This window comes from Cyprinus carpio, chromosome A4, assembly GCF_018340385.1.
Source record: "Cyprinus carpio isolate SPL01 chromosome A4, ASM1834038v1, whole genome shotgun sequence".
Classification (NCBI taxonomy): Eukaryota; Metazoa; Chordata; class Actinopteri; order Cypriniformes; family Cyprinidae; genus Cyprinus; species Cyprinus carpio.
In genome coordinates this window covers 12,772,877-12,788,834 of record NC_056575.1, presented here as the reverse complement: position 1 = coordinate 12,788,834, position 15,958 = coordinate 12,772,877, and the positions used below count along the sequence as shown (strand labels likewise).

The window sequence follows — 15,958 nt, the reverse complement described above, 5'->3', positions numbered from 1 at the left end:
CAGAGAGGAGAAACAATAATGTACAGTATGTGGAAAATGTTTTTTTTTAACCTTAAACCACATAAACACATTTCATTACACCAAATATACAACATAATGTTCTTTTTAGCAACATCATATGACCCCTTTAAATTTAAAAATGAAAGGCTGATATTGTGTTAATAATATGTGTATGATAATATCACAAATAATCCAGTGGCTGTAACTATATTGTTGACATTTCAACATAGTAGGTGACAGTACAGCAACTTAATGCCAGTTGGCACTTGTTTTAAAGTGGAAAAGAGACGATGACCCGGTGTGTAGTTAGAAATCATGTCAGAGATGATGATATGGGCGAGACACACTGGCTGACCCTGAAAAAAGTTTGCTCATCAGAGTGGGAGTTTTTTAGATTCCATAAAAAAAGGCAGGGTGATAGACATCCCTGTCTGGAGGAAGTGCTGATCACCGGTAATTCCTTTTTGTACAGTTATGGTTACTATCTCTCTCTCTGCTTCACTTCACTTGTATTTTGAGTGTGATTCATTGGCTAAAAAAAGAGAAAACAAAATAAAGTCAAAGATGAGTTTGATTATTTGGCAGCTCCCTCCCCCCCAGGATTTCTATAGATATTGTGATAATATTGTTAACAAATTATTTTAGCCAAGATAGTTTAGTGAAAATCTTTATTTGTCATTGGTTTAGACGTTTAAAGTCTACCTGACAATTCTGTGATCATTCCAAACATAAAATGTTTTTTTTTTTAAGAATTCATTGGGGTCCTGTGTTGTTTTGGACCCTATTTTCTTTTATAGGGCCCTGTAGTTTCTGAAATGGGGACAGAATCACGGAATCCAGTCATATAAATGGAATTTACTGTATAAAGTGTAATGTCAAATAATTTGCCAAATTTTGGATGAATAAGTCAAACGTAGGTCAGTACACTTAAATCAAAATGTGATATGGACTAGTGTCTGTGAAATATTAAGCCGCAAAAATACTATTTAAACATGAATCCGTCATGTTCTGCGTGTCTCTGTGTGAATGAATGGTGCAGACGTGCTGCTTCGTTTACTACACACTACTGTGTAGCCTCTGCCACCTCAATATATGAGTACATGAACGCATGAACAAAATCTGATAGTCACTTCATGAGCATTTTACAATCTGTCATATCAAACAGAAACTTAAAGGTCCACAAAGCAACCCATCAAAATAACAGTTTGGTTTAACTTGAAGAAACTGTGAGAGAAATATACTGATAAATGTAATGATAGTACTACTACTAATAATAAAAATATTATTATTAAAAATATTTTTAAGGAATATTTACCAGGATTTATTCACCAGAAAAATTTAATAACACAACACAGTATTTCTGAAAAAGAAAAAAGAAAATATTTTTTTTAATATGAATTGCTGTTATCCTGTGTAAGATTCATGATTTCAGTTAATTTTTTTATTCATATTTTTTAATTTAAGCATTAAAACAGAGTCTAGAAAAGTTTAAATGGAAAAAAGTGGAATCCAGAAAAATGTAAACATTAAAAAAATGGAATTTTGAAATAATGAAACAGAATTTGGGAAAAAATAAAAAGGATTTCATAGGGCACTACTTTTTTTTGTAAAAAATAATTTGTCTTGTCTTTTACGGCCTCTCCATTTTAGGAATCCCCCTCAACATATATAACAAATTACATCCAATATTTGGAAAAAGTGCAGAGAAACTGGTTTCCCCATTTGAAAGAGCCGCTGCTCTGCTCCGTCCAACCAAGTATCATCTCTGGAGAACATCTGTCCTCAGTCAGGTCGATAAAGGTTGTGAGAACCAAACTGGCCTGTGGCCGGTTGCGGTGCCCTTTCTGAGCCACTCAAAAACCACATAGCTGAGTCACGGATACAGCAAAATGACTGTGCCTCAGTACATTGGCATTTGCTTTTCAGTCAGCATAATATATGTCATAAAAGCATTTTGAAACCACAAGTATTTCGGCAGCTCTTCTTCAAAAATTACAGTGGGTCAAAAACGACAAAACCCTGTGGAAAATTTTTGCTGCATGCTATTGGCTTTAAGTTTCCACATTTAGCCTGAAGTTTAAAAACAGAGCGGTTTCCTCATGAATTGTATCTTATGATTGAGGTCACTGTTTGCTTCCTTAGCTCATTAGGACGCTAGTACACCACATGTAATACCGTACGTCCCGCTGACACCACTTTGACCTAATTTGTTCCATCCCAGTGAACTCAAATGGCTCACCCATTGGAGAGCAGCCACAATGGCCCGACCCACTCACCTCAGGGCTCAACAAAGAGCCCATTGGCTGTATGTGTGCCACAGGGTGTGAGAACCGTCCGGCTCCATCCTCTTCCCTCTCAGAGTAGACTTTTATTGTCCATTAACTCTAATTGGGCCACTATGGATGGGTCTGGATGAAATGGCCATGCAGAGTTAATTGTGTTGTAAGTGCATTCACATTAAGTTCCTGTCCTGCTCCATGCAGACAGGGGGAAAGAGACAGGTCTGTAAAATTAGATCATTACTGTGTGGGGTCAGCCTGGTGTCCTGTAATAGAGCTGTATAGACTGCAACAATGGCCAGGCATTTTATAAGTGGCCCCGCAAATCTTCAGAAAAGACAAATGCATGGCTTATAGGAATGAATGAGCTACTCGTCTTTTAAGGAATGCTATATTATGTATTCAAATTGATATTCACTTGAGTTTGAGTTTGTTCGACTAGATGCACACAGCAACACTGGCTCAACTAATGCTGTGAGTTTGAGGTGGGGCTTCCTGTTGGGCCAACCAATGGTAGATGGGGAAGTGTTAAGGGAACCTGCATTAATTCTGTTTGCTGACACCAGTGGCTCATATTTTAGGCTCAATATCATGACACTTCTTTTTTTCTATTAATTTATTCAGAAATACACAAAAATGCAATTATTCATTTAATGACTAAAGTTATGTTGCTTAATAATTTTGTGGAAACTGTTAATACATTTTATTCTCATAATTGATTAATGAATAGAAAGTTCAAAAGAATATTATTTATTTGAAATGGGGAATCTTTTGTACCTTTATAAATATCTTTAACGTTTGATCAATTTAATGCATGTTTCCTAAATAAAATATGATAAATGTGATCTCAATGGTAAACATTTTAATGCACTTGCATTTTAAATACATTTTTTAATACTATTATTCATCATCAAAATCCATGGTTGGTCCACTTGGAAAAGTTATACTTTATCACTACAAATGAATGTATCAAATGACATTTAAATGACATTTACTTCTAGAACAATATTTTGGTGATTTTGGGCTCTTAGACAGTTCTGCAATGGAAATGCACAGCTATTAGTGTGATTTAGCGTAGGCTCAATTTACACAGTTACAGCACAGGAAGAAATCACACTGTGGTCAGTCAGTAGCTATATGGGAAGTAATGGGGTTGACATATGGCCCGATGGTGTGGACTCACCATGGAGTTTGATTTCTGCGTTCTTGTTTAGAGGTTACTGGTTTGTATGTGTACATGCTTGTACTGCACCCTTGACTACAGCAACTAAAACAAAAGCGAGTTGGGCAGTTCTCAAACATTGACTCGATCCGTCTGCTTTGAGAAACTGTCGCATCACCAAGCAACACCGTGTAAGTTTATCTGTCAGATGAGTTGTGGTAGTCCGGGGGGGGACAGGAGCAACAGGGTCAGCTTGAGCTGTAATGATGGATTGCCAGAGCTAACACAGAGAGCCCATCTGCCTGCAGGCAGGAGCGGATCCACTCAGATGGCCATTGTGCTGCTGACTTCTGTGTGTCTGAGAGAGGCTGCACATGCTAATGTGTTGTTACTCATCGATAGCCTAAAAACAAAAGCCAGCTTTCACCTCAAATCTCATTCGCATTTCAAACTTAACATCAGAGACACAGTTTTCAAACTAGGTTCAGCGGCTCGCAAGCGGGTGCTAGGCGGTCTATGGATAATTTGAGAGAAAATACAAATATTTTACAATTTTTCTGGGCCGTTAAAGTTAACATGCCAACTTAAGATATGCTAATGTTCATGTTTCATTTTTAATTTTATTTTTTTTGTAAACTTTTATTCAGCAAGGAAGCATTAAATTGATCAAAAATTATATTAAAGATATGTATAATGGTGCAACAAATAAAGTCTTTTTAAAAAAAAAAAAATCTTACAAAAAAGCCTTACGGCAGTGTGTTTAATTTATTTTTAACAATACATTTTTTTAAGTTTGTTTGGAAGGATTTATTGTGAAGTGGTTTACAAATAAATTTGAATTAAATTGAAAGTGACTTAATGCTATGTTTATACATCTAACATTTACTCTGATAGTGGCTAGAACGTAACTTATATTTCCAGGTAATATTTTTCTTAATTTCCTTGGACAATAAAAATGAAAAACAAGATTTATGTTCTTGTTTTATTATATTTTTTTTTATTTAAAAATAATTATTAACAAAATGCAGTCATTATAGTCTCACACATAATATTTTTTACACACTATGTACAAGTCTGTATACACACACACACATACACACACATATATGTATATATAGAGCTAATTTTTTTTTTTTTTTTCAGATGATAAAATGCCCTGTACTTTAAGGACTTGACACAATACCCAAATAAGTAGTGTAATGCAATAACAAAACCCTTCTGTTTATTAATCATAACAGAATATAAGCAAAAAAAAAAAAATAATAAGCATGACCTTTACTAATCCTTTGATACCCATCATCTCCACAATATTTGTTGCTTTTACTTGAAGTGACTGCTGAAATATCAGCATTCTGAGCATGCCTGTGTGCATTTGATCTAATCGTTGAGAGCAGAGCAATGCACACACACACACACACACACACACACACACACACACACACACACACACACACACACACTCCTCTCGTTCACACATCCTCACTGCTCTTTAGTGGAACATTGTAATCAGTGGCCTCCACGAATTTACATTCCTTTTTTCCACATCTCTCTCCATATATGGAATATTTTTAGCCCTCTCTCTCTGTGTGTGTGTGTGTGTGTGTGTGTGTGTGTGTATGTGTGTGGAGTAGGTCGTAGTTCAGAGCTGCTGTAAGGAATGGAGCCAGGATATGTGTGTGTGTGTGTGTGTGTGTGTGTGTGTGTGTGTGTGTGTGTGTGTGCATGCATTAGAGAGGCACTAGTGTAAACCAGCCAGAGAGAAAGAGGAACATAGCTGCAGGATAAAAGACTTCAGAGCATATGTGCCAGCTGACACTCGTGCACATGGTCTGGTCTGTCTCAAGCACATCAGTTCAACTCCGCTGCATCAGCACACATCACCTCTCCTGGGCCGCTCACAAACCTCGGGCGTCCTCACCGCTGACTTCATGCCCTAACCCTCTTCTGAAACAGGCACACATGCACAATGTGGCCCAGCAACAGCCTTGAGGTGCATAGGGCTGATGAAGTGTGAGGAAGACCACAGGAATAGTAAGAGATGATTCACTGCATATGCAAAGATATCATAACTGCCACTGGGATTCTCAGATTGAATCCTCGGTTTGCAAAAAAACATTCTTTGTGGATTTATAGCTAAGCAGAAAACTAGTAAAAACAACATACTCTTCACGGGGAAGTCGTGACCTAGTGGTTAGAGAGTTTGACTCCTAAACCTAAGGTTGTGGGTTTGAGTCTCGGCCCGGCAATACCATGACTGAGTTGCCCTTGAGCAAGGCACCGACCCCCCAACTGCGCCCTGGGCGCCGCAGCATAAATGGCTGCCCACTGCTCCGGGTGTGTGTTCACTGCTGTGTGTGTGCACTTTGGATGGGGTTAAATGCAGAGCACGAATTCTGAGTATGGGTCACCATACTTGGCTGTATGTCACGTCACTTTTTGAGTAAAGAGAACAAGGTGTTTGTGTGTTTCTTTGGCATTCACTTCTGAGACATGCTTGCACATTAATCGGCATAATTTTTTTCACTACTTTTTAAAATGCAAAAAGCATTTGAATTTTACACATGTATATATATTTTTTTAATTCATTCATTTATTCTTTCATTGACATAGCACATGACATTTTACAGCCTGAACTAACCTTGGCTTAAGAGAACTTTAAGAGACTTCTTGACTTATTGAGGGCTTTTAGAAGTCGTCTTTGTTATAATTTTCTGTTGACTTTTTTTCTTTTTTTTACACGTGTCTGCATGTTGGTTGCACCACATGACCTTGATATTATTTTTTCAAATATATATAAGCACTGAAGCCATTATTTTTGTAAGAAATAGTAATAAACTATTATGTCAAACCACCAAGGTTTTTATATAATATAAATTAATGGGTTTTTAAAGGTGTTTTTTTTTATAATAAGGACAGTTTTTTTATATTTATGCCACCTCGTCACACATAATAAAAATATCATCATTCAGACATTAAAAGCATTCTCATCCTGTAAGAGGTATATTCAAGTCAATGAATTCATTTTTATGTATGCATTTATGCACTCATTTATTTATTGCTGTTTATATATTTTACTCATCAATTTATCTTTTTACTTATTTTTGAAATTAATCAATAGATCCAGACACACACACACACACACACACACACACACAAAATGAACGTCTTGACAGAATATGCAATTTGGATGAACTATCCTTTTAAGATCCTCTCTAATCTTTTCTGTTAACTAGTCTCATCTCAACAGATTTTTACAAGAGACCGCATTAGCTGCCCATAATTTCACAGCACACAGGCACTAATCTAAATTCATGATTATTTCTTCACTCATCGAGGCTCTTGTTTATTTAGCTTGATTCTTTTCATTTACACAGAGGCATTAGGTAAACAAATGATCTCTCGTTCACCAGGACAAAGCCTGCTGTATGTGACGAGTGCTCATACAATGAGATCACTCGTACCTCGTGACTGACATCACCTGCCTTTGCTCAGTCTTCTCCTCTCACTCTCATCAGGCTATTGTCTTCCTCTCACAGTTGATCAGCATCTTAATGGTTTTCTGTTGTTTATGCCTGTATGTGGATCCCTGTCCAAACAGAGCTCTCATTAATGAATCCAGGCTGGGTGAAGTGCGAATCAAAGAGGATGATCAAAGGTCACCCGAGCTACAGAGGCCCTGAAGCCCCCGCACCTGTGGGCAGCGCCACGTGATTTTCATACTCTCCGCCGCCCCTGCACTTCCTATGAAGTCACTGCAGAGCCGATCGCCTTTAATTCAGCCTTTTGTTTCAACACAATTGTTCTTCAAACCCCTGCGATTTTCTCCCAACCCCTGGTTGTCATCTATAAATCGTTCTATATTTACAGCGGTAGTTAACTGCTAGGTAACCGCTACCCCCGCAACATCGGAATGCTTTCTGATCCTTGACCAGCGAGTGTAGGTTTCACTCTAGTCTTTTTCTATGTGAAGTGGCCATTGCCCTTTTCATACAAGCAACTACGCGGCAAGGAGAGCGATAATGACATGCAGTGGCTTGTTTATGTCATGAGCAGATGCAAAACCACTAGGAGCCTTTCAAATGGAATTCCCCGTCAGCCCCTGGAAGTGAAAGTCATTTTGCACTGTGTCAACATGCTCATGTTTGAGTATCGTAACATTTAATGGACATGGTCTTTTCTCTTTGTTTTTCCCTCTCTTCCTTCTCTCTCGCTCCCCAGACTGTTCAGTTTGTCCAAGGGATCTTTGTGGAAAAGTATGACCCCACAATAGAAGACTCATACAGAAAGGCAAGTTCTGCATCATTTTTATTGTGCACAAGTTGTCAAACCAGTGTATTTTTAATAGTTTCCAGACTCGAAACCCAATTTATTGTTTTCTGACCTTTTCCTAGCCCAGCACATTCTGTACAGTAACACATAAAAACAACTTATCCAAATATAGTCTGTATGGTTTTTTTAGTAGGAACCATGAAGTAAGCCATACTGCAATTTATAGTTGGACTGAAAAAGCAAAGAAGTAATAGAGACTATGATTTGACATCTCACATTTGCTACCTCTTATCTCACAATGTGTAAATGTTTTCTGTTACGACAAATAAAGTCATTTTATATCCCACAGTTGCAATTCGGACACTTTATACTGTATCTAGGTGTGGTCACATTATTGAAATTTCTGCAAAATTTCACAGACCAAAAAGATCCATTGTCTATTGTTAGTATTGCAATGCTGTTTAAAGCACAGCTCACACAGAAGTAGTTTTAAACCAAGCAGTTTTCTGTAACCAACTTGAGCCAGTTATGAAACCTATGTGGGAAAATCTTTCACCCTCACATGAAATAAATAATAATAATATAACAATATACAGCTGCACATCAGTTCAATTCTATATTTATTTCCCAAATTGTTAAACAACCTACAGTTACACAAGCCCCAAATGGTGCAGCGCTTTGAAGGAAAACTAAATGGCTTCCATTATAATCAATGAAGCTGTCTATAATCAATGAACTGGAAACACCCATCTGTGACACAGTCTGCTGTGTATAATATAGATTTCTGCTTATATCAGATATTTTTTTTTTTGCAGTGCGGGTATATCATGACAGAATCTCTATCAGTTGGGATAGTTTGGCCCCGTATATTTGATCATTTTTAAATGCTTAAGTTGCATGAATTTTACATGTTTCTTATGTGTACTTTTTGGGTTCCAATGTACGCAAACTGGAGAACCATTATTTTTATAATCTATAATAATAAAATCTGTACATGAAAGCACATATAACCATTTTGATATTCAAATGATGTCACAAAAATGAAGGCAAAATGGTGTTGCAGTCTGAAAGTGAGTGGAATAGTCTTTGTGTGTAATAAACCCCCATAAAGGCTGTTTTCTGATGCAAGTCAGTTTGTTATTGATTTTCTGTTGTTTCTCTGTCTTTGCAGCAAGTGGAGGTGGATGGACAGCAGTGTATGTTGGAAATTCTGGACACTGCCGGAACGGTAATACATGCTTCTATGTATTTTAAAGCTTCAGTGATTTTTCAAGCCAGTCATTAAAAGCAACTGGTGTTTAAATGTCCCCTGACGTCACAGCCAAGATATAATCTTGTATGGTAGCTGCCAGCATCAGTATACAGTAAGTCATCCGTGTTAACTTCTAACCATCAACCTGGAGATTAAATGGATGGTTTGAATTCAGATTTTTTTGTAGTTGTTGAAAATTTCTCACAATGTAAATCAATCACATTTGTGAGCGGCGTGCTGTGCTGATTGTGTGTCTTGACCATAGCACAGCTAAGTGTGTTACATTTGCACCCCGGTCTCCCCCATCTGAAAGTTAAATGATAAGTAAGTGTGTGCATGGTCATCCTCGTCTCATACAGGTGCAGGAGATTAGAGAGCGATTTCAGCCCCTATGGGGGATAAGGACATATTTCCAGTTCCACAAGCCCCTGTTTTACAGCTCTTGAGTTGTGGTGACAGATGGTGAATGTTGTCCTTGGGCTCTCTGCCCCAGAATGGAGCCACGGTCAAATGAAACGGAGCCAAAAAAGCTGAGAATATTCCTGTCAGAGTTGTGAACTACAAATTGGCTACAGTTTTTGTACAGTAGGACTGGCACTTGCTCTGAAATGGATATTTAATCTAGTGCTATTTGCAAAAATTAGACTCCAAAACATAATCTCAATTGAATCCTGAAAGTGAGTGAGTTGAAACCACAAAGTCAATGACTTGTTGTGTAATGTTGAACAACCTGCAAATGCCATACACAAGTATTACGGCTGTTAATGGGATAGTTCAAATGAACATCCACTCACCTTCATATTGAGCCTATATGACTTTGTTTAATCTGTAGAACACAAAAGCAGAGGTTTCGAAGAATGTTCATGCTGCTCTTTTTCTTGTAATCAAAGTAAATTGTTACCAGCAGCTTTCAAGCTCCAAAAAGGATCAAAACATTCTAAAAATATCTTCATGGAAGAAAGAAAGACTATACAATTCTTTGAGTTTGTTTGTGTGGATTTCTCCCCCACAAATCCTGAGCTCGTGCCCACTCGCTAGCACATTTAATGAGACACTATTGTGTCCTCTAAAGAGAAAAATCATTATTTCTCCTCCGTAGCCATCCTTTACTAGACATATCACATGTTACCTTTGACAGCCATCTTTAGTCTCAACGGGTTTTAGAAGCTCTGACCACATTCAACACACTACTATACAAAGTTGTACTTCCGCTGTGCCTCTGGCCTTATTAACTTCACACCTTATCAGGTCACTTGACGTTCAGCTCATATCTGACTCAAAGTTCATTCAGAACCACAAAAAAAAAAAAAAAAACTATTCATGTTTCGACAGTAATACTTCACAAAAAAGTGCTCTGTGCTCACTATGAATGTTTTGAAGCATTTTCGCTCCATACGCTATCTGAACACTTCTCTTCCTCACTTCACCTCCTCTTTCTCTCCCACTCAGGAACAATTCACAGCTATGAGGGACCTGTACATGAAGAACGGCCAGGGCTTTGCACTAGTATACTCCATAACAGCACAGTCCACCTTCAATGATCTGCAGGACTTGAGGGAACAGATTCTGCGGGTCAAAGACACAGATGACGTGAGTCTGCTGCCCTACCTTTAGCTTTCATCTCACCCTGTGGTTTCTCACACCCACCCTGAGCCCTCATGCTTGCCATCGTCAATAAGGGTGACCTTTCAGCTGTCAAGAGGCTCGTCTTTGTTGACATAAGAACAGAGTTTTTCTCTTTTTGTCAGTTTACGTAATGTTTATTTTGATTACAGAAATGTTCTAGAAGTGTTATCGCTGGAGGTCGCTAATGGGCATAATGATATGTTTTTTTGTTTGTTATCAAAACCATATGAAACTAACATTAATCATACTCAATCATAATCATACTCACTCAGAATTAACAACTTGAATTGAAAATGATTGGCTTCCTATTGCAAAAATAACTATAGTACATGAGAACTTCCCTTAAGATATAGTGTCTTTTGTCACTAGGCTTGTATTGAATTGCGGCCAAGTTTGTTGAGAGGAAGTAAATCCGTGTGAAAGGTGTGTGTGTTTGTGAGAACTCGTTCTAAACGGTTTCTGAGAAAGATGATAGTGTGACGACCTCAGTTGACCCGCACTGTATCTGTCCACTTCCTCAGCTCAGCTGATTTAACACAGGACGTTTCAGTTATTTATTCTGCCTGGGCTACTGGCTTTGGTTTTTGTTTACGCAACATGTCAGTTTCCTTGTTGGTTTGAAAGTATCTGCTGAAAATAAATGCAAATGCTGTGTCTCCTAGTTTCACTTCTGCTATCATATCTGGACTCTCGGTTGAAAAACTGAGAGTTGTGTGGGAGTTTTTAGCTGCATTTATGGAGTTGTATGCAAATATGAATGCATCTAGAGCCTCAAAATGACCAAAGGGGTTTCGTCCATCTCTTTTTTTTCCCCTCCCTCTTTTAACATGCAGTATCTTTTTCGGTTAAGAAATCACGACAACTGTGGCCCCCTAAGAATGATTTCTGCTTATATAGCAACACAGTTTCTGCTAATGCCTCTAATTGGTTAAATAGATGTAGAGATGATTGGGATTGATGGAAATGGTGATTATTTTTTTAACTGTTGTTGTTTTTTTTATTATAATCTAATCAGTTGCTTTATTACTTCTTAGTGGTGTGCTGAAAATGCAAATGAATTGTCACTTCTTCTCAAACAGACAATGACTTATTTGTTCTAATCCCTAAACCATTGTATTATCACTTGATTTCTATAAGAGACCCTTAAATGACTCTGAAAATCAGAAAACTCAATCGAAGTGTTTTTTTTGTTTGTTTTGTTTTTTCAGGTGCCGATGATCCTGGTGGGTAATAAGTGTGATCTGGAAGACGAGAGGGTGGTCGGGAAGGAACAGGGCCAGAATCTCGCCCGTCAGTGGAACAGCTGTGCTTTCCTGGAGTCCTCTGCAAAGTCCAAGATTAACGTCAATGAGGTGAGCATGAGATGGAAAATAAGGCCTTTCTTTACCTGTTATGCTACAAAAAGTCACAAATCTAATAAACCTAAAAAAAAAATACAAATAATGTAATGTAATTAATGTAAAAAATGAAATTTGCAGTGTTTTATATTTTAGTTTATGACTAATATGTAATTATTTTTATTACCATGATCACTGAACACACAGATCTGTTTTTCTTACTGTAACTTGTTTACTGCAGAATCCTCTTATATACGTTTTTGCATTATTGCGGTCTTAATATTTCAAATATTTAAATCCGGGAATTGAGAGGTGAATCTAGAGTGGTGTTTTTTTAATCTTAGGTAAAGCTACATTCAGTAGGCTGTGCATGGGCATGATCCTTTTCCCAGTCTTTTCAGTTGGGGTCAGGCTTTGGTTGTCTTCTGGCATCACCATGGAGCTGCTCTTCTCTGCTGAGGTCTCAGAACGGTGCCATTGTCAGCCAGTGATATCTCTCCGAGAAAGCATAGTCACACATTAGCGAAGCAGGCAGTCAGCTGCAACAGTCGGACACAGAGCTTCCTTTTGTGAGCAGCACGACTCTGCCTACGTACATGACATAGAGCTGCTTTGAGTTCAGTCAGTTAGAAAATCCAGTTGGTTATAGCAGAATGACTGGTGTTCACTTAGTTCTCCTTACAAGCTGAGTTATATGAGAGCCCTGTACTGGTCTGGAGTCAGTCTTGTAGTTTATTAGAGGTTACCGGAGGGCAGAAGGTGATGATTTGAAGTCTTCAGCTTTTTTTTTTATCACACTTGGGCATTGCTCCGGGATTATTAATTTACTTGTGTCAAAGTGCAGACATCATTAAAGTCTCAGACTCTCCCATAAGCGAAATCCAGATACTGATTTAATGGATCTTCGGTAGGAGCTCTTTCAATAAGATAATGAGGAACTTCAGTTGCGATTGACCACAGTCGAAGTGATTCATCACTCTGAGTTAATGCAGCCAGAGCGATTTAGTTTTCACCAGCTATCATGTTTCTTCTCAGTCACAAGATCCAGCAGGGGCTTTTTCTTATTTTTAAAGCCCAAAATGACAAAAAATCCACTAATAACCACTATACAATTAATAGCAGTTGGAAATGGCACATCTTTAAATATTTTAGTTCAAAATAACTGATTTACTTTACTATTGTGAAAAAACTAAAAACAGATATGTGTGTTCAAAGAGTGATTGTGGTGACTTTTTAAGTAAAATATAAAGGTATAAATGTAAAATATAAAATAAATGTTTATTTAATTTCATTTCTTTAGGTAATTTGATTTACATCTCTTTATTCAGCATGTTCCAGATTATTATTCAAAAACAGTTGATCCTGTTTTCATTGGTGGATTAAAATACATTTTCAACATTTTAGTTGCGTTAATTGCATAAAAGTTAAGTTTTTATGGACAAGACAATACCAAAAAACAATTAGACAGTAATTTACAGAATAAGAAAGGAAATTTGGTGCTGGCACGGCTCTCTCTCTGACTTTGATTTGCATCTATATCTTTATGTTTATCAGTTTTCCATTCAAAGAATGAAAGAAAAAAGCCATTTATTGAGTTGAAGGGATTTAGGCAAGTCCATTTGCTCTGTTAGACTGCACATGTTTGTTACTTTGTGCTGATTGTCAATACCTTTTAGTAAGGTGCATCCTGTACTTCTGAATTTGTTTATCTGGTGTTACTGAGATCATCCGTTGTTATGTATAGCAAAGAATGGATTATGAGCTTATCCTTCTCAACTCACATCCCAAATCTGCCTCTCTGCACAACACATGGTAGCAGAAATATTACAAATCCTGCTTTATTACCAGTGTTGTTTAACATCAGTAGCAAACATGCCATTGTGTTTCTGTCTGCTACAATAGTTTTTCTCTGGTCATTGTGTAAACGCTGCAGATGTTGTGTGGAACTGATTGATTTTTCCCTCTGGGAGCTGAACATCTGTGTGAGGAAGTGTCCACACCTCCGACTGAGTGATTTCTCTCTGTTTCAGTCTAGGGCAATAGTACTCGACCCATTTCGGGAGCCAAGTAGATACATTACATTCATTTGTAAAAGATGAGTCTGAGTTGGCTTCATTTTTGTTATAATTCTTATTCTATTGCCACAAAGCAAACAACATGTGGTTTCCATGTATCATTAGGCATGCAAATAAAATTAGTATGAAGTTAACTCAGATTGGTTAGTAGGGGTGTGTCATGGTGAATCATAGTAAATGTTATTACAACTGAAAAGCCTCAGATAAAAACATGAAAGCTGTTTTACTTCAGGAATGTTACATATTTGAGTTACACAAATGCAGGACAGCCATTGATTTTATCTTTCGGTCAATTGGGAAATTAATGAAAAATGTGGGTCACTTGATCATGGTCTCTATATGACAGGTTTATTATTTTGGATGGGTTGTGTTTTGTTTTTATTTTATAAATAATAGTCTAAACTGTAAAATGACTTTGCATAATATGCATTGAATAGCGAAAATGTCAGTGATTTCATGTTGAAACCGTTATGGAGGTTGACTACCAAACATGAAAATGGTGAATTCTGATGGCACATGTATGAATTCACTGACAATTGCTTTTTGTGTGTGACTGCAGATCTTCTATGACCTGGTCCGGCAAATCAACAGGAAAACTCCAGTACCTGGAAAGGCCCGCAAAAAGTCTACCTGCCAGCTGCTCTAATATACAGCTGTTCTTTTGCTCTGAGCCAGGTAGGCTCTCAATTATGATTGGCTGAGCAGAAATGATTGACAGCTCATCACAATCAATGTTCTAAAGCCCTTTTTTTTTTTTTTTAGGTTTTGGTTATTGTAGCTGTAATGGGTTTTGTTTATGTTTAGATCTAAAAGTATTCCACCCTTTTTTTTTCTTCTTCCTGTCTTCCTGCAGGTCTGATTTACTGCTGTCTTTCAGCAGTGCCAGCATTCCGACGTTACTAAAACTTAACATCGAATGGACTTTCCTATGTGGTGATGCCCCTTTAACAAACCAACCAACCAACCAACCAACCAATGGATTCAAGGCTACAGTACCAGGACAGTTTTTTGCACATAGATAACCATCATCACTTTCCAATGTCGCGAGAAAGAGATTTTTACATATAAATATATAAATATATATTCTAACTGTATGCAACTAAATAAAAAAAAAACGAAATGAGTCAACGAATACAGAGCTAGACAAAACGAATTTTAAAAAATACAGAGCCTACATGCAGTGTTATCGCTAACGGAGACAGTCACCGTTGTAAATGTAAGGAGGGAATGTCTAACCAGGCTGTGCACGTTGCCATGGCAATTACAATGATATTTATAAGCACCACTATTTTAGCCAGAGAGGAGAGGAAGTCCAAAGAACTCCTATATAAACCATTCTTACAGCTAACTTTCACTCCTTTTTTTTCTTTTTTGTTGATGAATATTTTGTAACTTTTGTTTTGCTTTTATTCTAAACATGATTTGTTCATCTTTGTTTGCCTTTTTTCTCTTTTATAAAATGACTAGATTTTTGCTGAATGGAGATGTTATATTCACAACATCTATTGATGGGTTTTACAGTAGGAAATACCTGTGGATACAGTGATGTACATGTAAAAAGTTCAAAAAGTATAATTTTTTTTTTTTCTGTCACTTATCATTGTCCTTAGCCTCAGATGTTGCCTTCAAATATGTGTTAATATCTTTTTTGTGTCTCTTTTTTCTTTATTTTTCCTGAGGATTCATTTCCACGATCTCATACGCCATGCCGGGTTTCTTTGTTTTGTTGACGAAGAACTTTGTACAGCAGGCTTTTTTTCAAAAAGGGGTATTCAAAACGTACGTGTGTGGGTTTTTAGATTTAGTTTTAGTATGAATTTGGTGTTTTTGTTTTGTGTGGTATTAAATAGTCAAATCCCGCTTGACAAAGTTGATCCTGATTAAATGGAGGACATATATATACACTATATTTTAAAGAATTGGGTTTTTTAATACACAGGAACAACAAAATGTACAAA

General features: G+C 37.2%; 1 protein-coding gene across 1 annotated transcript in view; it reads left to right on the top strand.

The window, feature by feature from the left end:
• LOC109067672 (ras-related protein Rap-1b-like) overlaps positions 1-15,647 on the top strand; it is a 45,126-nt gene extending 29,479 nt beyond the window's left edge. The window contains exons 3-8 of the mRNA XM_042741435.1: positions 7,660-7,728; positions 8,882-8,938; positions 10,412-10,552; positions 11,797-11,940; positions 14,560-14,675; positions 14,854-15,647. Of these exons, the coding sequence (XP_042597369.1) occupies positions 7,660-7,728; positions 8,882-8,938; positions 10,412-10,552; positions 11,797-11,940; positions 14,560-14,646 (498 nt within the window). The 3' untranslated portion in view covers positions 14,647-14,675; positions 14,854-15,647. The remainder of the gene's footprint in view (positions 1-7,659; positions 7,729-8,881; positions 8,939-10,411; positions 10,553-11,796; positions 11,941-14,559; positions 14,676-14,853) is intronic.
• The last annotated feature ends 311 nt before the right edge of the window (positions 15,648-15,958 follow it).